This window comes from Limulus polyphemus, unplaced genomic scaffold (genome assembly GCF_000517525.1).
Source record: "Limulus polyphemus unplaced genomic scaffold, Limulus_polyphemus-2.1.2 Scaffold2247, whole genome shotgun sequence".
Taxonomy (NCBI): domain Eukaryota; kingdom Metazoa; phylum Arthropoda; class Merostomata; order Xiphosura; family Limulidae; genus Limulus; species Limulus polyphemus.
The window spans coordinates 1-23,101 of record NW_013667857.1 but is presented as its reverse complement, the minus strand read 5'-3'; the positions used below and the strand labels follow the sequence as shown (position 1 = coordinate 23,101).

The 23,101-nt window shown below is 31.8% G+C and overlaps 2 protein-coding genes across 3 annotated transcripts; both read right to left on the bottom strand.

Annotated features, from left to right (window-relative positions):
* Window positions 1–33: 33 nt before the first annotated feature.
* Window positions 34–4,035, bottom strand: LOC106466396 (ankyrin repeat and MYND domain-containing protein 2-like). 2 transcript variants are annotated; one of them, XM_013926679.2, is made up of 2 exons: window positions 3,851–4,035; window positions 34–1,869 (listed from the first exon to the last, which is right to left on the bottom strand). In XM_013926679.2, the coding sequence occupies exon 2, from the start codon at window positions 1,860–1,862 to the stop codon at window positions 555–557; it is 1,308 nt and encodes a 435-aa protein (XP_013782133.1). In that variant the 5' UTR covers window positions 1,863–1,869; window positions 3,851–4,035; the 3' UTR covers window positions 34–554. The 2 variants fall into 2 exon arrangements, with proteins under 2 accessions (XP_013782133.1, XP_022250097.1); XM_022394389.1 differs by lacking the exon at window positions 3,851–4,035 and adding an exon at window positions 3,208–3,328.
* A 7,331-nt stretch (window positions 4,036–11,366) lies between these two features.
* On the bottom strand, window positions 11,367–21,653 carry LOC106466390 (mitogen-activated protein kinase 1-like; the record flags this gene model as incomplete). The annotated part of the gene is made up of 7 exons (XM_013926672.2): window positions 11,367–14,641; window positions 15,892–16,029; window positions 17,121–17,230; window positions 17,936–18,014; window positions 19,313–19,392; window positions 20,586–20,657; window positions 21,521–21,653. Coding segments are annotated over 6 exons (591 nt in total), but the record flags the coding sequence as incomplete, so codon positions are not given.
* Between the last annotated feature and the right edge of the window lie 1,448 nt (window positions 21,654–23,101).

Here is a 23,101-nt window from a genome sequence, read left to right as displayed (position 1 = left end):
AAGGCTTAGTCTGTGGTACCTGTTTCTAAAAATCTCACTACATTTTGTATTAGTTAGTCCAAGGTTTAGCTGTGGTATCTGTTTATTAAAAATGGCACTACAGTCTGTATTAGTTAGTCCAGATTTTAGCTGTGGTATCTGTTTATTAAAAATGGCACTACAGTTTGTATTAGTTAGTCCAAGGCTTAGCTGTGGTACCTGTTTATTAAAAATCTCACTACATTTTGTATTAGTTAGTCCAAGGTTTAGCTGTGGTACCTGTTTATTAAAAATGGCACTACAGTTTGTATTAGTTAGTCCAAGGTTTAGCTGTGGTATCTGTTTACTAAAAGTACCACTACAGTTTGTATTAATTAGTCCATGATTTAAAACTGCTTAGCCTTTTTTCATTAAAAAAAACACAGTGTCAGTTGATCAGTGATTTAAGAATAAGAAACTAAACATTGCCCAATCTAACTAGAACAATGAAGCAAATAACTGTGAAATAATCACTATTTTTCAAACTGGAAATTTCTTAAAAAGAGCATGTTTTGAACAGCTTTATACATATTTTTTTATTCAACACTCAAACTGACATCTTTCAAACTGCACTTTTCTGAGAACTCTTCTGGCATCTTAGTGGGTACAGTCTCACCATCATCCTGAGGAACACCAGCACTTGATTCTACTTGGGAGTTCTCTGGTACATCATTTTCATCATTCTTCTTTTCAGAAACCTTTGACGTACTCTCTTCTTCCTGCTTCTCAGCCTCACGTTTCTTGTACTCTGTTGCCAATTTTGGGCACTGTTTTTTGTGGGTAAACCAGTGTCGTTTCTGGCATGACTTATCACAATACTGGGCACTTTTGCATATTGAACATCGTTTTTCTGCCTTTGGTTCTCCACATGCAGAACACATTACAGCTTCCTCATAGCCTCGTTGACCGTTGATGGCTTGACCCAAGATGCTGATGGCACTGGGCTCTTGTCCAATTTCCACTGGTGCCAGTGTACGCACCAACTGCTGAAAAACAGAACTATCGTGGTAAGGAAATTCCCGCACAGACTGACGAAGTAACTTTTCTAGCACAATGGGAAAACCATCTTCTTCCCGCCCTTTGATCCAATTCTTAATAAGAGGCTCCAGAATTTGGGGATTGTCTTTTTCACCTTTGTGCTCTTTGTAGTACTTCTCACATATTTTAAACACAAACCCCAAATGATGAAATTTTAAGGACAGTATCTCATTAATGTCTGATCTCTTCATCTGGTTCTCACACATTAGTTCCAAGACCTTTAATACCTTCTTCCCATTTTCTAGAAGAGACCGATACTGTTGAAGGTACAGTGCCAGTTTGACAGGATGGATATTTGTCTTTAAGACAAACTTGTAGAGTGGAGCTGCTAATTCTGGAGGAAGCTTGGGTTCTTTTTCCAATCCATGAGTAACAGTGAAGTACTCCACCTCTTCTCTAGGAATAAAATTATTAATGATTGTTACAACGTCATGATTTCCAACAAAAGCAGCCATCTGAGCAGCATTACGACCAACCGAGTTAACATCAGTCGTAGAAGCTCCATGTTCTAAAAGAAGACTGACAACGTCCAGTTTTCCAGCTAGGCCAGCAAACATGAGTGCAGTGTAGTTTGAATCATGATGATTTGAGTTAACATCTGCACCACGATCCAGAAATAATTTGCACAGCCTGTAATTTCCTCTGTAAGCTGCATGTTGTAGAGGTGTCATTCCATGTTCATCTAGAGGATCAATACGCACATCGTCACTACTGAGCAAAGTCTTAACTTCATCTTCAGCTCCCTCTTGCACTTTCTGGAATAACAATTTTTCCTTTTCTGTCAGGTTTGACTGGTTGCAAGCCATCTTTAGTCTACACAGTGTAAGAAAACAAACATTTGAGAACTATAACAAAAATAATATTCCAATTTCATTTACATTACCTCAAAACAAGCCGAGAAACTATATAACAGACTGCTACAGTTACTATCGAGAAATATGCACGTAAGATTTTATTATAATAAAAAGTAAACATGTGAGTGGATGAAATGAAACAACCTGTATATATTCAAAGGAAAAAAATTAGATTATTATGGTTTGGCAAACCGAAAGAAGATAGTACTGAAAGAATTTTAAAACAAACTTATAAATTATTGTTGATTCCTATAAGGAGAAGAATTTAAAAAATAATGCTTCAAAAACTTTCTGAAGTTAATAAATGTCAGCAAGCACACAAACTGAAATATTCATGATGGCAAATTTTACATCAATTTTCATCCATCGATACATTTACATATGAGTAACTGTTTAGACCATATAAAAAAATTCATGTATCCTGTGTAAATACGTTGTTGTTTTTAAATTCCGTAAAGGACTTGTATGTATATTCCACTGATCGTTAAGAACCCATAATTATAAAAAAATACGTATACAAAATGAAAGTGTAGCACATTAAAACACAAAAAACATTTAAATAATAAATAATTACAACAATTCAACATACAAGTTTACCTGCAATACAGAAAAATGAATCAATAATTTAAAACACAACAATATACACTTGAATATGCACAAGAAATGTATAAAAATTGTGAAACATCTAACGACATGCTCAAGTTATCACCATGTAACAAAATAAGAAACAACATCCAGAGAAAACACCTTATCTTACAACCAAAAAACGATGTATAGGAACCCATCTAAATGTGAACAAAAGACAAAGAAAATTAAATACGTATATTTAGGATTTTATCAAAACTATAAAATTAAATTTCAGATGACTGGATAATGCACCAGCCTCTCCATCACGAAGACCCAGGATTGAATCTTAGCCACTATTACCAGAAAAAAAACAATCCTTCTCATGACACCCTTGAAGACACAGCAGTAAGATATAAACTACACAGTAATTAATATGTAATAGTAAGTAACCAATAATTAGACTCGTATCAAGCATGACAACAATGTCATATTATGAGTTTATTTCCTCTGTCTTCCAAGTACTCCTACCACTAATAATTAATTAATTAACTTGTAATTAATCTCAAGAATATTATATTTCATTTTGAATTGAGTTAAAATGAATAGGCCTAAGGCTGAGGAAATTATTATAAGAAAGATCCCAAGATACCCCGTTTTGGAGTCAACAACTATTAATTTAATATGTGGTGTATTTAAGAAACTTTTTCTAATTTGTCAGTTATCACTTAACTAGGCTTGCATCCATGGCTTTAAATTCAATGTTGAATTTAAAAGGTTAGTACAATATCCATAATCATAAGCAGAAAAAAGTTATTAGTGATCCAATGGAAAAGAAGTGGAAAACTTCAAACTTAAACATTTGAATATGGTTACGTTGATTCATATTCATAATTTTCTGAAGTAGTTTGTTGATTGATGACACTGTACAGACTAGGTCCCATGAACAGGTTAAAAATCGTTCACCATACTTATACACTAATACAGTCTATTCAAAATTAGTACTACTACAAGAATTAGGCTTAAGAGATACTGACGTTGTAATAGTATTGATTAACAGTTATAGTTCCGGGTACGCATCATTAAATAAACGCTTGTAAAAATAGTAAATGTAATGTTAAAGGCAATTAGAAACGTATATAACTTTTCTCATATTGATAACCACTACTAGTACTAACGTTAAACTTAAGTTACGGTGTTGAGAATATAACGGATAGTAAGTAACGTTAGAACAGTCTAAGCTCCAGCTCAAAGACAAAATTAATCTTTTAATTATTTATATTATTATCATAACTATCACAATTCAGTGCTAAGTGTTACTTAAGTAAAATTGTTAAGACTTTAAAATACAGTTTATGAACCTTTTTTCCCCTTACCACAATGTTTCAACGTTCAGCTGTTGATACTGCACTGCTGTACTTTCTGTAATTCTTTATTAATACTTTCTTTTTTCTTAGAACAATCGACAAAAGACGAATTTTTCTGTTTTAACAATAGTAATAACTACTAAGAACACAACTCACACTCACAAAATCGAGAACTTTCACTTGTTGATGGATTATGTCTGTTACTTCATACCAAAAGATATTTTACGCCATTATAGAATATCTTTACATAATATACTCAAAACCTTTAATGGCCTCCATGTTTATCCCATCGGTTTTCATTTATTTGAGTAATATTTAGATCAGAGACTGTTAAAAAGTGTTATATATTACGGTGACGAAATTTTTTCTAAAAGCTGCAATAAACGTTGATTTAAAGCAAAATTGAGAGTGTAGCATGGGGACGACCTTGCTGGAAATGTAGTTTTTCTCATAGGCTATCAGTTTCAAATCTAAATTTACAAATCTCTGCATCTATAATTTACGCATGACAATGATTCTAAACATAAGTATTTAACTTTTTAATTTTAATATAATTTCAATTTAGAATTAAGATGTTCGTGTTATTAAGTATGGATCGAAAATTATGAATATACTTACAAAACTAATGACAAAAATATTATTACTCCACAATATGTTAAACTGGTGAAAACAAATAAGAAATCACATTTACATTTGACAGCTATTTATATTGATTATAAACGCATCAGAATAATAAAAAAAGAAATCTCTAGATGTTTTCCATTTTTATTTAGCACTGAATACTGCGGGACTCCGTCAGATTTATTATTAGTTATAATCGTAAAGTTTCTGAAGTGAAAGGGATTCACTACTTTTTAATGAAAATACGCTGTTGAACACACATTATTCCCATAAATATGATACGCTATATAGAGTTAAATATCGCGAATGAAACATAATTTAAAATTAGAAGGATATACTAGAGGGCGCTAAAGTCAGCACTTTTACTTGGTTTAATTATTAAAATTTAAGTTGTTATCGGTTTCGCGAAAAGTTACACATCTACTGCGGGTAAACGAACCCTGAATTTGAGCGTTATAAGTGAATACATTTACTGTTAACCCACCAGGGGGCTAAAACTGTAGTGAAAACGCCGATAAGTGAAAAATGACTTCGGGACAAGTTCAGGAACCGGCACTTGAACTTGGTTTGTTTTGAATTTTGCGCAAGACTACATGAGGGCTATCTGCGCTAGCCGTCCCTAATTTAGCAGTGAAAGACAACTAGTCATCACCAACCACCGCCAACTCTTAGGTTACCCTTTTACCAACGAATAGTGGGAATGACCGTCACATTATAATGCTCCCACGGCTGAAAGTGCGAGCATGTTTGATGGGACGGGGATTCGAACCTGCAACCCTGTGATTGGAAGTCATAGCTGACCACCTAAGAAGGGTAGTATTTTCTTATAGCTCAATAACAGAGTACAGGCCTTGTTGGGCAATGACCGTTGGTTCAAGTTCCTGAGTCGTTTTTCAGAGAAATAAAAGAAGCTTATTGGATTACTAATCTAAACACTGTACAACTGCTATCGAAAACTACTTCAATTTACATGTGCTTAACGCGGACCTTTGAGTAATAGCAATAATCAACTGTCAACTGTAACCCCTCCGATAAATGACCAGATTTTCGGACCTTCTAGGCACCAAAAGTATAAAAAACAAATGTAACAGATATATACACGTATATGCGAACTTAAAGAAAGCAGGCTACAATACTTCATAACAATTCTTGTGAGTTATACGTCACAGTAGAAGTCTTGGTTTTCTCCAAGCTTAGGAATTGACGATTTTATCAAAAATGATGCAAAATAGATAACTTTGGAAGTTTTTGATGCGTAAGGTTTTCATTGCCGGGCGTGAGTAGTGAATTAAATGTGTAAAAGTTAACAAGTAAGGCTGAACGATATAGCATGTGCATAAAATAGGATAATTTAAAATTCCACTTTTCACCATCTCCGTATGTAATGTAATATTTTAGAAAGACTGGTATCGAAGAGTTTTGAATGGATTCTTGATTTATTTACATTAGAAAGGAAGATAACATTGGATATCCAATAAACTTGACTTCTTTGGTAGTTACAATATGAAGAAATTTCAGAACGTATATTATGTAAACGGTAGTAGTGGTCTAATATAACTATTAATTTGTTGTATATACTTGAAAAGTTCTCGCAAAGCTGCACAATGGATTTCAGCACTTAGCCAAACCAAATTCTGTCTTATTGTTAAGTACAAACTACCCAAAATAATATTTGTGGTGTGTCCACCATGGGTATAAACCCTCAGACTTTCATTGATGGGGGTGGGAGATTAATTTTGTACTGATAGACTAGATGAATGTAGCTAGCCAACTCTTGTCTGAACGAATAGAGATCTGATTGTCAACTCCTGCAGTGCATCCATGACCCCCAAAGTGGGAACACGGCTTTGCAGTAAACATGAACTCTGAACCCTCAGATGCGCGGTTTGGACAAGCTAACCATTAAGCTATGCCCAGCCCTGGACATATAAAAGTGCTCTATGTTGATTAATTCCCAATTATATTTTTTCTTCGTATTTATTTTCATTTAACATTGATATTTTGTGATTTGAACACAACTTCTAACTAGAGTTCTATAAAACCAATATGGAAGCAGAATAAGGAAAATTATTAGATTATCTCGAGAGCAATTTAAAAAACAAAAATATTTAATCATAAATTAAATATTTAACTTATTTCTCCATAATATGTGATGTGTTAGGCCTTAATCACAATATTGTTTACTTTGTATGTGGTTTAGCAACAGACTGAGATTGTCCATAATATGTGACGTGTTAGGCCTTAATCACAATATTGTTTACTTTGTATGTGGTTTAGCAACAGACTGAGATTGTCCATAATATGTGATGTGTTAGGCCTTAATCACAATATTGTTTACTTTGTATGTGGTTTAGCAACAGACTGGAATTTTCCATAACATGTGACGTGTTAGGACTTAATCACAATACTGTTTACTTGTAATTGGTTTGGCAACAGACTGAGAAAAAATTATCTCCTTGATGTAATAAAGCCAATACAAAGTAACTAATACAGAGGACATATCTCATTCCTCAGTAATAATCTCTAGTTAAAGACCGAAGCTAAGATCTACAAGTTATCTTAAATGACAACCGAGTTACTTTTAGTTATCACGAGTCCCGCCGTTTGATTTCCAATACATGAATACCTCAAAAACTCTTTCAAGCTTTAACAAATCTTTAAGATGCATTATGCTTCTTTTCAAGATGTGTACTATCTGTTCAGCTAGCATCCGACACAAAAGACTGGTTACTTATATTTAACTGTCACCACGAGCTTGAATAAACAAATTTCCATGTTCAAAATGTCCGCTGCCACGTGTCCCAACTGGTGGCTCGTAGACAACTATGTTTCAAAGTCAAACTTCTCTTGTGGAATACGAGTTTGGGATGCTGTGACTGCTCCTTGGCACGTGTCGAATGTTTAATTTTTTTTATAGTTAATATATTACGTGGCAACGAACGTGTTAAGCTGAAAGAGAAATGGTGGTAAACATTGTTCAACTAGTGAAATATTTACATTTGAGAATCATACTTTATCCAAGTCAAAGAGCTAGAATATTAACATTAATACTTGTACATATGATACATCCTTCCGGTTCATACCTGCATGTTCAAACTCATAAATAGTGAGTTTTACCAGCTAAAATAACAACTTATAAAAAGTTTGTTTGTTTGTTTTGAATTTCGCGCAAAGCTACACGAGGGCTATCTGCGCTAGCCCTCCCTAATTTAGCAGTGTAAGACTAGAGGGAAGGCACCCACCGCCAACTCTTGGGCCACTCTTTTACCAACGAATAGTGGGATTGACCGTCACTTTATAACGCCCCCACGGCTGAAAGGACGAGCATGTTTGGTGTGACGGGGATTCGAACCCGAGACCTGCAGATTGCTAGTCGAGCACCCTAACCACCTGGCCATGCCGGGCCCACTTAAAAAAGGCCTAACGTTTAAACTTTTAATATATAAAAATCTCTGCCACAGTTTAATCGTTTACTACCGAGAGTTAATGTGGAACAGCTGCTAAATTCCTGTAACTGTTTGGTGAAAATATGGTACTGCAAAGGATATAACTTGTTTCTGGAGAAAAGTAATACATATCTCAAGTAATGTAATGTCAGCTACATGTAAATAAATACAATAAGATTTTTTTTTACATATAATAAATGTACATTATTTAAAAGATTATTTAGTCCACAGTATTCTAGTTTAAATATGCTATTGTGTTTGGAATCTCAAAATGATAAATTGTCATGCCACTAATGAAATTATGTTTCCATGCATAAAATAAACTTACTATTGTCTTAATGAAACCTTTTATTAATATCCCAAATTTGAAAAAACGGAAGGAAGAAAAAAAAAAAAGTCGTAAGATTTTACACATAAATGACATGCATATTACAAATGTACAATTAAAGAAAAAAATTATCGCACACAGAAACATGAGACCTTAATTGAACGATAACTACATTTCATGGAAATTTGTTAAATCAAGAAGATTAATCAATAACATATAAAATGAACCTTACATCACTATTTAACATCAACATCTAACAACAAAAAATATAAAGCTTTTCACAGAGAATTGAATGAAACCTGTTAATACTAAAACTTTCTTAAAAAGACGAGAAATCCATAAACAAAGACAGCATAAAAAAAAAAAGAATCAACAGTAATTAGAAATATTCTGTCACTTTATAATATTCTGAGCCATTCCACCATTTGATTTGACTTTTTTTTTCTTATACATAATTCAAATATTAAATTACTAATATTCTCATCTAGCCACCAATTCTTCATGTCAGTAAACATTTAAAAATGCTTACTTTTTATTAATAAAATGGCAATATATATTAATTATTTTTTGTTTTCACTTCAATGTCAAAAATGGAATGGTATTTTTGTTTAAAAAAATGATCAAATTGGTTGCACTAAATGAAGTGGTCCAGAAATCTTTAGAAGAACAACGATTTCGCCTCAAACTAATATCACTCATTGGTTCTAAATACACAGTAAAATATATAAAACCAAATTTTTTTATTGCATTAAAAAAAGCATAAATGATAAATGCTTTATATAATAAAGAAACATAAAATACATATTTTTTTTTAGCTACCACCACCTACAGCAATGACATAATAAATATTAAACTATTTCTGACAATGTTGACAATAAAACTATTAGGACATTCTCGTCACATCAAGAATACTTTAATCAATCACAGTTGAATGAGAAAATACCACAGATAAAAGTATCTGAAATGCATAAAATATTGATAAAGTTCTTGCAATGACATCAAGCAAACTTGTAATGAAACATACGAACAATAGTAATAATTAAATTCACATCATCTCATTAGCAATAACATTAAAAACTCGCGTAGAAAGACAGAAAAACTATTTTAAGGTTCACTGAAAAAAATTAAACTTTTTTTTTAAAGACAAGAATCCAACTGGTAAACGTTTTGAAGAAAACCTATTTTCTTGAAATGGTGTAAAAAAAAAATATCCACTCGATTTATTTTTCAGTTATAATGATAAACAACAACCATATCATTGAAAAGTTTTAAACAGCTTAAAAAACAACAATATTTTGTTTTCAACAGTTTACGCTACAAAGCACACAATGTATTATTTCAAATATAAGCATTTATTATTAAAATAAAATATTAATAAAACATGTAATATCTGAATGAAAATGAATTCAGTAATAACAAACTTTTAACCCACAACACACACACATACATATATATATATACATCAATCAGCTGAGGTACAGGTTTTTTCGGGATCATTTAACCCTTGTTTTATGCTGCATTACAGAAAAAGAAAACCACATAAACAAAAAGCATAAGATTAATACATGTTAAGAAAAGGTCCTAGAAGTTGAAGCATTTACAAAAAACGTTTGATATCTGAGCACAACTTTTTTTTTTGGCTACATTAAATGCTCATACAGCAGACAATAGCTATATATACGACACCGTACTTCTAGACCAACGTTATAAAGAGACTGGTAAACAAGAGTGAACAACATATCAGCAGTAAATACACTTATTTCGATGTTAATATAAATAACCTTTTTCCATTACAATTAAGTATTAACGTATAACTGTTCTTCGGACACATTACACCATAAATGTGCTTTAAACATACAAAGCTTTTGATTTTAACACACACACACACAAACAAATTAACCAAACAACAAGGTTATATTTCAATATTCAGACATGATGCATTTATTCCTTATATACATCTAAAACAAAAGCAAACAGAATTAATTAAAGCAGTAAGAACTGAAAGAATGGACAAACTAGAAATGCTAGAAGTAGCACCATGAATGACAACTGTCAAAATTTTGATTTTCATTTCTTCATGGTCAATTTGTGCACCTGTTCATAAATATTTACAAAAAAAAAATGCTTCACATAAAATTTTATTTTTAACATATAATCACAAGATAATTTTTTTTTTCCCACAAGTAAGACTAGAGCTCGTAGATCAGCAGCCTAGTTTATATTAAAAATTACAAAAAAAAAGGCTCAACCTTTCCAAACAAAGATGAACTTATGGTAAAAACACCTATCACAAATGATTAAGACAAGACTAGCAAGCTGAGATGTTATAATTAACTATCATGTGAGGATTAAACTCACTGCTCAACAACATTCTTTATATATATAAAAAAAAATTATAAAAATGTTTGTAACCCACAAATATAAACATCAAATTTCAAAACTAAAATCATATTTTGAGTTTCTTATATCTAAAAAAAAAAAAAAAGATTAACAATTACTAACATAAATGATGTATTTTAAAAGTAAAATGTTTTATTTTTTCATGATTCATATCTCATGTTATTATATCATTTGAAATACATTTTCTGTAACAAAAACTATATATTGAGAAACATTTATTTAACAAGACGAAGAAGATCATGATTTTCCCATTTTTTTAAAATTAGGTACGCATAATGCTAGTTTCATAAGACTACAATAAAAGACGATATTAATTACCCAGCAGCAAATACATTCCAACTTATACATATACGAATCAAAGTTCATGCAGACTAACAGCTGTCAACTACGATGAAATTATCCACTAACTGTTGTCTAACACACATGCTAATGTCACACTTACATATTAATTACCAATGATGTGAAACAAGCATTGAAGACAATGAAGTAGAGTATATATATATGTTTAAATAGTTTAAACAGCTGGTGTATAAAGTGCTTTCCATTTTTACCGAGAACTTAAATAATTGTAAAATCTTTTGTAAATTGTCCTACACTTTTAACATCAATAGTATTATATCTAATAAAAATTATAAATTCATTCGAACTATTTTTCACAACCACGGGTATACTTAAAATTCAAATTCCTACTTGCAGAATCTCTGTATATTCACAATATTGTGGTTAATTCTTTCTGTTCATACGTTTAACTATTTTTTTTATTAACTGAAATTATTTATTACACTAATACAACACCTTAAAATCAAGCATTTGCAAGTTTCATATCGAAAGAATAAAACTGATTTTTTTTGTATGAAAACTAGTAGCCATAAAATCATTCATAAATATGTTGTTAAAACCTTGGTAACTGTGTTTAAAGTTAATTCCAACATCTATTAATGGAAGGGTAGAAACACTGATTTCTCAAAATAAAACTTTCTAATCAGCAGACACGAAGCTAAAGCAACCACCTAATATACGCAACTGAGGGAAATGTTACGGACACACACAAATTCGTATAAGATACGGTAGCATAATCTATATAGTATAACTAATGATAACTTTCGAAATGAATATTAGGTTTATCATTTTTTAACAACTGGAAACAAAACTAAGTAATTTATGGTTAGGCTTTAATCGTAAACCTAAGTATTTAATTAAGAGGAATATTATCTTGAAACTTGTACTTCTTTAACTTATTTCTGCACCTTATATGAAGTTAATTGTAAAACACTTTGTTCTACTTTTAAATGTCCGGAACGACAGTTTCAAAGTTTCGGTAAATGTTTCGTAAATTTTGTTTACAGTGAATCAATATGAGAACACAACAAAATACAGTGAGGTAAAAATGCAGCAGACAGCCACAGAGGATAACCGTCTCCTCAACTCGTTTACGCTTCAACAAATCCTTTGAATATCGTTACCTTGTAGTGGATAAAATACAGATCCATTTAAATATTGTCCGTAAAAAAATCTGACGTACCATTTACAACTGGAAAAAAAAAGTTTGGGTTTTAAATTGTACAGATTAAAGGTTAGAGTACGTTACCCTTTGTGTTACTTCACACAAATTTACAAACACTTGACAAGTGTATGTGCATATTTGCAAAAAATTCCCAAACCATACGACAAACAATAAATTCAGTTCTTTCCTACTTAAAACTACAAGATATTAGGTATAACTATAAAAAAAAAAAACAGGATTATTTGACAGCCTAAATGTACGTTTCTTACAAGATTAATTGGTTCAATATTAGACGTAGTTACAAAATGATACAAGAAGTTGTAACAGATTAAGAAACTTTTCTTCGAGTACCTAAGTTTTAATCCATTATTAAATGTTATGTATAATATTTTGTAAAGTCCTGATTTACAGTTACTTCACTAACACTTTTTTTTTTAAGTTTCATTGAAACGCCGTTTCTAGCCATTAGAAACAGACTTAACATTCTTGATATGATGTAAAAAACACGCAGAACAGTAGCACCTTATTAAGACCTAATCATCCAATCAGCTAATGAAAAATTAACTTTATAAAGATCAATAGAATTTTAACATGATTAAATATCATCAATCAATGAATCACAACCTCATCAACATGAATTCCTCATGTTTTTACATTCAAAACAACTGCCAACGTCAACTACAAATAATATTCTATAGTGTTTCTAAATCACTATAGAACTATTTGAGGGACAATCTATACAGTATTCCTAGTTTATATTTCGATTACACGTTTTTAAAGAACCTTACAATACTGCAAACTTAACGGTTATCTGTATACAAAAGATTTTGTGGCTCCATATCAAGAAAAGACAGCTTCTGTTTAGGATAAGAGTTAAATCTGTTAATTACATTAAGCCTATATTAAATTAGAAAGCTATATATATATATATCCAGTTGTCCCGACAAGCTATATCTGCGTCAAAAACAAAATCCGTTAACAACCGAATCGAGCAAAACTTCCTTAGCAGAAAAACCGTTAAACATTGAACAATCTATTAGAGAAAATACTGTGAGAAAAATAGAGAAAAAGTTTCTACAGCAAAGACAATAAATTTATTGAATTAATTTAAAATATAATCACCAAAATTTCTGCAACCCGCAGGATCTATTTCTGGCTCTACAAACACAAACTGAAATAATTTACAACACCGAGTAATGACACTAAAAATGCACAAACGTAAAGGTCACATAATGGTCAAAAATAACGTTACCCAATTTCAGATTATAACTGACTCGTGCATTATACACTTTTTTTTTTAGTGAGTCTAATGAATTAGATCTTGTTCTTCAAGAGGTATAATAGTAAAGGATACTTACTATTTAGAAATTAGTTTTCACCATTGAATTTGTTTTTTTAATGAGAATAAAATGAAATTTCTTGAATCTTGTTTCTCTGGTTTTTATTCTGGAATATTTATAAGTCACCCTGTCTCAGAAAATTCTCACAGAACTATATTTAATTATCATTTTTAATCAGGTAATGTCCTAAATTCTAATTTAAATATATTGTACATATATTTATACATACATATATATATATATATTTTTTTCCCAAGTACTGGACAGATGTTATTAACTTTTACATTGAACATACAGTTAAACTTTTTATATTTTAGATTTAAGTGACATTATAATACATTTATTTGAAAAGATTGTTTTTTTTTTATTTTTTTAAGTTACGTATAAATATAAAAAAAACGATAGCGAATCAATTGTTCATTGTTACGATTTGTAACATCTTCAAAATTTTAATTCTTAGAAACGCACAGATCAAAGAAGTAAACGAACTGTCATTCATAAAACTCAACGTGTAACGTGACCATCTTGATATTAACGTGACCCATTGACGAACTGACCAATAAGTTTAACACTAGAAACTAGCTCTTATATACTGGAAAATGACGACAAGCATGGAAGTAAAATGTGAATCTTACCAGTAGTACCATGAGTTATAGTGAGAAACAATTAAACAGATGTTCACGTTACCTCTACATTTCAAACTGTGGTCGATTAAAAAGGATGCCCAATTTAAGTTTCAAACTATTACTAAAAAACCTCTTGAGAATTCAATATTAAGATGTAAAATACCTAATATCAAAATAGTTCCTTCAACATCGCACCTAACAAGTTTTCGGTATATACTAAACAAAAAAAAAAGCACTTAACGTACTCAATTTGAACTTCAATTAGGTATCTTTATTCTTGACCAGTATATGTTCCCTGTTAACAATGCCACACCAGTGTGGTAAATAGGGATAAAAAAAAGAAACGAACTACATCGTAACATTAATATAATTATGCAAGGTCAGTAAGAGGAGTCAGAATACAGGCGGAGACAGTGTTTGTCTTGTGAATACCTCATCACAACAGCAGGTGATAGGGTATTGAAAAGTTGACTCAAAAATCTGGCAAACTGCTTCATTGTTAGACAAAGAAAGATGATTATACAATCTTCTGACACTAAACCAAAAATACAAGAAAACAATAATGTTTCAATATAACAATATAAGAAACAATAGATTAAAAAATAACCGTTAACGAAAGATAGCTCTCTGGGTCTTTAAATAAAACAATAAATAATGAGCTCATTACATAAATTCATATATATCTAAGTGCACACAGTAGATCAGAAACCATTATTCAAATAAATACAGTCACAAACCACATGTAAATAAACATTCTAATGTATCTGACATTTTGAATTATGTTTTTATCAAGTTGAAACGTCTGGTATATTAAAAGTTTTATATATATATCTGGCATTTGTGGTTGGACTAATTCTAAAATAAACTTTTCTATAAATAGTACGTAATGTAACGTAGGAAATATAAATCTGAATTATGTGTATTTTTTTCTTGTATATCAAAAGAAGGAATTAGGATAAACTGACAGCACCTATTTTAAAGTAGAGTAATGTTAAATTGAGAGTTATTTTAATCTTGTAAGAGAGAAAGAAAGGATAAGAAATTATATACATACAAATAATTACCAATACAAAACATACACCATACAAGTGTAATGAGACACTTTCATAAAAAAACACCGAATTTATTTAGTCTGTCCGTTTTCAGGTTCTGTTTACTGATATTAAAACAAACAATATCTAACACTAAAACTGCAGTTTCATATAAACATTTAGTAAATATAGAATATTATAAACGAATTTTAAGAATTACAATTTATCCAAGGTTGAATCTAAATTACAATTACCGATTCAAGATATTTATTGGATTTTACACGTCAGTTCTTATATAATTTTATCAGTTTTTGGAATATTTTGAAATATTTAGTTAGTCTTTGAGTGAATATATTAGTATCATTTGGAAATAAGTCATTTGAGTTCGCACCTGTAGTGATAAAATTGTTAGGGACTTGAAAATGTTTCATCATTTGTTAAATGTAGTCAAAGCTACTTGAGGGTTATCTCTGCTAGCCGTCTATAATTTTAACGTGACAGACGAGAATGGAGACAGTTGCCAACACTATCAACTGCCAAGATTCGAGCTACTCTTTTACCAACATGTAGTGAGATTGACCATCACGTTATAATGCCCCTAAGGCTTACGGATTGTGAGTTGACTGCCCCGAGCATCCAGGTCTTAAAGAAACCTTAAAAGTACTAAACAATACTAATTTCTTCCCCCAACAGATTTTCTCGAGTACAAGCTAAAATGAGAAGAGAAAGATGATTGTGAAACAAAAACTCTTACCTGTTAAACAAAATCCTGCACTTACTGCTGAAGATTCTGTTTAAACAACACCGTCTCCTCAAATATCAATTCCTTGAGTCTTTCCTTTGGCAGGTCGTCAAGCTCCATTTCAAATCGGAATGGTTTTTCAGCTACGGGCTACATAAAGTAAAGTGAGCTTAGTTCAAAAACAGATTTTTAACTTTTGAAACATCTATACATCTTTTTTTTTTCAATATCACATCTGATGGTGTTTTGTGATCCTAGATTAAAGTTATGAGATCACAAAACAGTATCCTCTTTACCCTAACAGAAAGCACTGAAATATTGTGTAGCTATGTGTAAAAAACAGCAGGAGAAAAGTTCAGATCCGTTGTTTAACTCAAGCCGTAACAAACTACATAGAGCTCAATCAACTGTTTATTGTGGTTGCCTGAGAAAATAATGATAGTTCACAGGCTATTCAACCATAAAATGTGTCATCACATGTAACATAACCATCTCCATTAGTGGTAAGCACTAATGATGATGTAGCATACTGGTTGAGGAAAATAATTAACAACCGGTAAGCACTAATGATGATGTAGCATACTGGTTGAGGAAAATAATTAACAACCGGTAAGCACTAATGATGATGTAGCATACTGTTTGAGGAAAATAATTAACAACCGGTAAGCACTAATGATGATGTAGCATACTGGTTGAGGAAAATAATTAACAACCGGTAAGCACTAATGATGACGTAGCATACTGGTTGAGGAAAATAATTAACAACCGGTAAGCACTAATGATGATGTAGCAAACTGGTTGAGGAAAATAATTAACATGAGATACCTAACTTTTAACACTGTTTGTCATGGTTTTTTTTTTTTTACCAATCTTGTTCTAACACGAGATATCTAACTTTCGATATTGTTTTGTCTTGGTTGTTTTTTACCAATCTTGTTCTAACATGAGATACCTAACTTTCAACATTGTTTGTCATGGGGAGTTTTATACCAATCTTGTTCTAACATGAGATACCTAACTTTCAACATTGTTTGTCATGGGGAGTTTTATACCAATCTTGTTCTAACATGAGATATCTAACTTTTAACATTGTTTATCATGGGTTTTTTTACCAATCTTGTTCTAACATGAGATACCTAACTTTCAACATTGTTTGTCATGGGGAGTTTTTTACCAATCTTGTTCTAACACGAGATATCTAGCTTTCGATATTAGAGTTAGTATGAATGAAAGTGGTTCACCTCATCATCAGGGTCATAATACTGCTGAAGATAAGGATGGGCAAGTGCCTCTTCTAAAGTAATTCTCTTTTGGGGGTTAAAAGTCAACAGCCTGTCCAGAAGATCTATAGCTGGAAGGGGGAAAAAAAAATATTCGTAATCATACAAATAACTTTTGACCGAACTCCACTTCTTAACACACTGAGTGTAGTTATCAATACTGACCACAATTATTCAAGTATTTGTCTATGTTTATAATATATATAGTAGTTTTACACACACCTTAACAGACTGAGTGTAGTTATCAATACTGACCACAATTATTCAAGTATTTGTCTATGTTTATAATATATATAGTAGTTTTACACACACCTTAACAGACTGAGTGTAGTTATCAATACTGACCACAATTATTCAAGTATTTGTCTATGTTTATAATATATATATAGTAGTTTTACACAAACCTTAACAGACTGAGTGTAGTTATCAATACTGGCCACAGTTATTCAAGTATTTGTCTATGTTTATAATATATATATATATAGGTGCAGTTCAGGTAGGTTGAAAATAAAAAAACAGGTTTGATAGAACACATTCACAAAAAATATGACCACTTTAAATGTTTCACTGGGAAGATTACAGAGTACGTATTACTTTTACAATAAAACACCGATAGTCAGCAAGGAAATATGCAACGTGTACGGTTCCTTGCGACACAAATTACAGTGTTACCTTGAGAATTACAGAGTACGTATTACTTTTACAATAAAACACTGATAGTCAGCAAGGAAATATGCAACGTGTACGGTTCCTTGCGACACAAATTACAGTTTTACCTTGAGGATTGGCTCCTGAATACAGTTTTTCCCATGGAATTTTGGGTTTAGGTGGAAGTGACTGGAGGTAGCTCCTAGCCTGAAATACAATTTACACAATTCTTTTTATGAACTATATCAAAGGAATAAACGTTTCAATCGGACAAAGAAGTTAATAGCATCTCTCTCTCTCTCCTGTGTAATTCTAAAAGCAATCTTTTCTATTGGTAAGCCTACTTACAAATAGAACGTAGCCAGCCATGAAAAATCACAGAGGCACCGGTCCACGTACAGCCCCCCCGTCAAATTCAAGTTATCATAACAACAACAAAAAACATGCACAAAAACAGACATTATATATATATATATATATACATATGTGCATCTAATTTTAATTGTAGTCTTCCTGCGACCACTGGCATCAAATTGTGTAAAATTACTCTTTTGGAAAGGTTACTTTAACATCTGTGACAGGTTAGAAGAGCAAACTAACAACATTAATCTTCAGATTATGTTCAGTCCTTCAAAAAATGAGAATCTTCTCTCACAACTAACTGTGAGTGTTAGAAAACAACAGAAAATCACGTTGATGTTAGGGAAGAACTCTGTATCAGTTACTTGGAGAGATTCTTGTGACCCTCAAATCTGTTGACTACCAGGGGAACTTATCATTGGTTATTATTAAAGAATCTGTAGACTACCAGGGGAACTCATCATTGGTTATTATTAAAGAATCTGTTAAACTGTAGACTACCAGGGGAACTCATCATTGGTTATTATTAAAGAATCTGTTAAACTGTAGACTACCAGAGGAACTCATCATTGGTTATTATTAAAGAATCTGTTAAACTGTAGACTACCACGGGAACTTATCGTTGGTTATTATTAAAGAATCTGTTAAAGTGTAGACTACCAGGGGAACTCATCATTGGTTATTATTACTTCGTATCAACATTTTCACTTTGTCTAATCTTGTGGTAAAGGTCACAAATGAACCTTGTTATTCTTTTTTTAACTATATGGTTCATTGCAGTCTGCAATAATGGTAAATATTCTGAAGAGTGCATCATAGATCTACAGAAATCAGCTGGGTACTAGCGATGAAACACAATTTTATTTTGCAACAAAACAAAGGTAAGAAACTAATATTAAGAAATTCAAATAAATGATTATTAGTACGATCTTAACATACACCCGTGTCTCCAGCACTTGCAAATTGACTATAACATGAAGATTTAACTAACAGAGTTTACAAATTAACCCAGCAACTAACACCGCGTTTCAGCTTTTAAGTTGTGATACTTGATTTATTAAAGGCTCCACCGACAACGGTTAATTAATAGAAAATTGTTAAAATCATTCTAGTGTAAAACTTGTGAGAACATATAACTTTTATACCTTTTCGTTGATTATGCAACTGAAATCTTCTTGAGATGGGGAACCAAGAATCCCAAGAATTAGGTTTAACTGATCCAAGTCTATGGTGAAAAAGTGGAAAGAAATTTGTTTATCAAATGTAACGAAATCATGAAATTACAGACAGATTAAAAACGAAAAACACACAGTAATTACCGAGATAGTCTGAACAGAAGAGTGTGAATACAAAAAAAACACTAGCTCGTACAAACTCACAAACCTTAACATCTACGTTCCCATCAATCAGTCACCACAAGCGTAATATTTTTGGTGTGGCTAGAATAATTTTCACGCAGTTTACCACAATGCCAAAAGTTTTGAACAAAATATACATGTTTAAATTTCAGCATGAATACTTTGAACTTGTGGTGCTACTTAGGGCATGTTTGTTTATTCAACAATCATCACTAATGGCACTACTATTTACATTAGAGATACGCAGCATTTTTTACAATACCTACGAGCAGTTAAATAAAGTTCAATTATTGAATACATACATAAACAACTATAGCAGTTAAACCGTTAGTCATAAGAAACAATCTTTGTTATAATCAGATCCACTAAGAAAAATAGTATTCATAATAAAACTTTCTGGTAAGTTATATGTTGTAGTAGATGTGTTACAATGTGTGGTGTTCCTGTAAGTTATATCGATTAAATATGATGTTGAATGGTACTCTATAAAAGGTTATGGCATGTGACCTTTGACCATGCATGCAGGGATAAGTAGCTTAATATAACTGGTGTCTTAGAGGCCAAAAATTAGTTTCAGATATGTTCTGATATAATCGTCATTCATGGTGTGGTTTCAATATCAACATTATGATGATGTCAGATGCCAATACATATGTGTGGTGTTCCTGCAAGATGTGTTAATATGTTGTAGTTGTTCCTGTAAGTTCAATGTGTGGGATGTGTTATACAACATATAACTTAGAGACGCCACACATTGTAACACATCTACTACAACATATAACTTACAGGAACACCACACATTGTAACACATCTACTACAACATATAACTTACAGGAACACCACACATTGTAACACATCTACTACAACATATAACTTACAGGAACACCACACATTGTAACACATCTACTACAACATATAACTTACAGGAACACCACACATTGTAACACATCTACTACAACATATAACTTAGAGATGCCACACATTGTAACACATCTACTACAACATACAACTTACTGTAAGTTCCTATCTACTACAACATTTTAAAAGGATAATAACTTACAATGTTTTCCAGGGAAGATAGGTTTATTTGATAACATTTCTCCTAAGATGCATCCAACAGCCCAGATGTCAACTGTGTTAAAATGTTAAGAATGTTAACAATGCAAGTACTGTATCAAATAAAGAGTGAGGCTACAACTGTCCATGAATCATGTAGTACAAGCATTTTAATACCAACAAGTACAAATACATTTTTTGGGTGATCTAACACATGAAAGATGTGTGTTTATCAATATAGCTACAGGGTTAAGAGCCTGATCAGTAAAAGGTTTGTTTGTTTTGAATTTCGTGCAAAGCTACACGAGGGCTGTGTGCACTAGCTGTCCTTAATTTAGCAGAGAAAAAACTAGAGGGAAGGCAGCTAGTCATCACTACCCACCTCCGACTCTTGGGCTACTCTTTTATCAACCAATAGTGGGATTGACTGTACCATTATAACACCGCCATGGCCGAAAGGGCGAGCAGGTTTGGTGGGATTCGAACCCATGACCTTCAGATTGCAAGTCAAGCACCCTAACCACCTGGCCATCGGTAAAAGGTGGTATGGAAATCCTATGTTAATCCACTGCCGAAATTTTATTTACTTAACACAATTAACGCAAACGTAGCACATGTGCACAAAAATTACAACTTCATTTTATTATATAATTCACATTAATTAATGACCAATTAGAAAAAAAATGGAAAAATTACCAAAACAATCAGGTACATACCTTAAGGACTAGTTTGTGATTTTTTAAAAGTCAAAACGTGATTTATTTTAAAAAATACTGGTCAGGCAAAAACTACTTAGCCAATTAACACAAAAGTTTCAGTTTATATCCTTTTGAAACAATAACTTATTAGTAAAAGTACATTCTCCCGTGCGTCATTAGCTTCCCGATAACGTAATATCTAGCTTCTCGAACCACAAGCAACTATAGAATAGAAGGATACTTGATTTTGTATAGCCTTTACTGTTCAACATGATCTCTGGTGCACGGTACCACCTGGTAGCAACATATTCTGTTAGAAGTCCAGTGTGATCGTGATCTGGATCAGCCACACGAGCCAGGCCAAAATCACAAATCTATTGGTAAATCAAAGAATCAGTTACACCTCGAAAGAACTATGCACAAACTTATTATTATTAAATTTATCATTCACTTGAGATTAAATTTAGTAAAGAAAAAAAATATTTTATCTTACTTAAGTAAATACCAAAATCTTATCCCTTATTATTAGTAGCAGCGAGGACAGTGTTTTATTCCCTCTTATCTCAGCACATACACATGCAGTTCGTGTCACACTTCTCCAGTTACAGTATACAAGGTTTAATAATCGATAACTGATTGCTATTTTCCAGATACAAAAACTAGCATGGGTAATGTAAGGTTATTGTCACATTACTCACCTGTCTTGTGCAAACAATACTCATTACCTGGATAATTTATAGTCATTCATAAAGATACAGCTGTGAATACAAGCTATTTCACTAGTTAAACTTTTTAAACACAAACATTATTAAAATTTACAGGCATATCAAAAAACTATATATATATTGGTGAGCTTAAATTATTAAGGAACAAAGAAACCATTTTGAAGAGTGTTTAAGACCATCTTAAAAACCATTATCTTCATCCAGTTAGGGCTGGGCAATTAGTGGAATGTCTAACTGATTAATTGGCAGATTCATTAAACAATTGCATTCAACTAATTGATTATTCTCCCGAGATTTGCATACTTGAAATAATAAAAAATAGTAACAGTCAGAAACACTCATTTTCAGCTGCGAAAATATCAGGTTAAACTAAACAAACTTGAATTAATCGATAATAATAATTAGATATTATAATAGAAATATTTTGAATACAGTAATTTTGTCTTACAATAATCCATTTTATCATAACCATGATAGGTCTCCTATTTTACACGACACTAATAAATTATATTGATTAATCGAGTTAATCGCCCAGTTCTACGTTCTATATAATTGCATCTTAAAACTTTTATGAGGAAATGTAACCATCAGCAGACAGAACAAACGAGGAACACAGATTAGATATTGAATACTAATACGTATTTAGGTTATCAATTTTAACACCGACTAGTTAAGACTACTTTGGATACCGTTTTATAATGCACAATTAGAGATAACTGGAAACTATAATTAAGTAAAAACTGTTCTTGTAAGTCACTGAATATTTTAAAGACAACTACGACAAACGTTTTTAAGTTATATTGTTTGTGTGAAATTCCATAAAGAACCGAGAAAGAAGAAATTTGACAGCTGAACTTTTTTCAACGGATGACAAACGTTTTTAACTTATATTGTTTGTGTGAAATTCCATAAAGAACCGAGAAAGAAGGAATTTGACAGCTGAACTTTTTTCAACGGTTGACAAACGTTTTTAAGTTATATTGTTTGTGTGAAATTCCATAAAGAACCGAGAAAGAAGGAATTTGACAGCTGAACTTTTTTCAACGGTTGACAAACGTTTTTAAGTTATATTGTTTGTGTGAAATTCCATAAAGAAC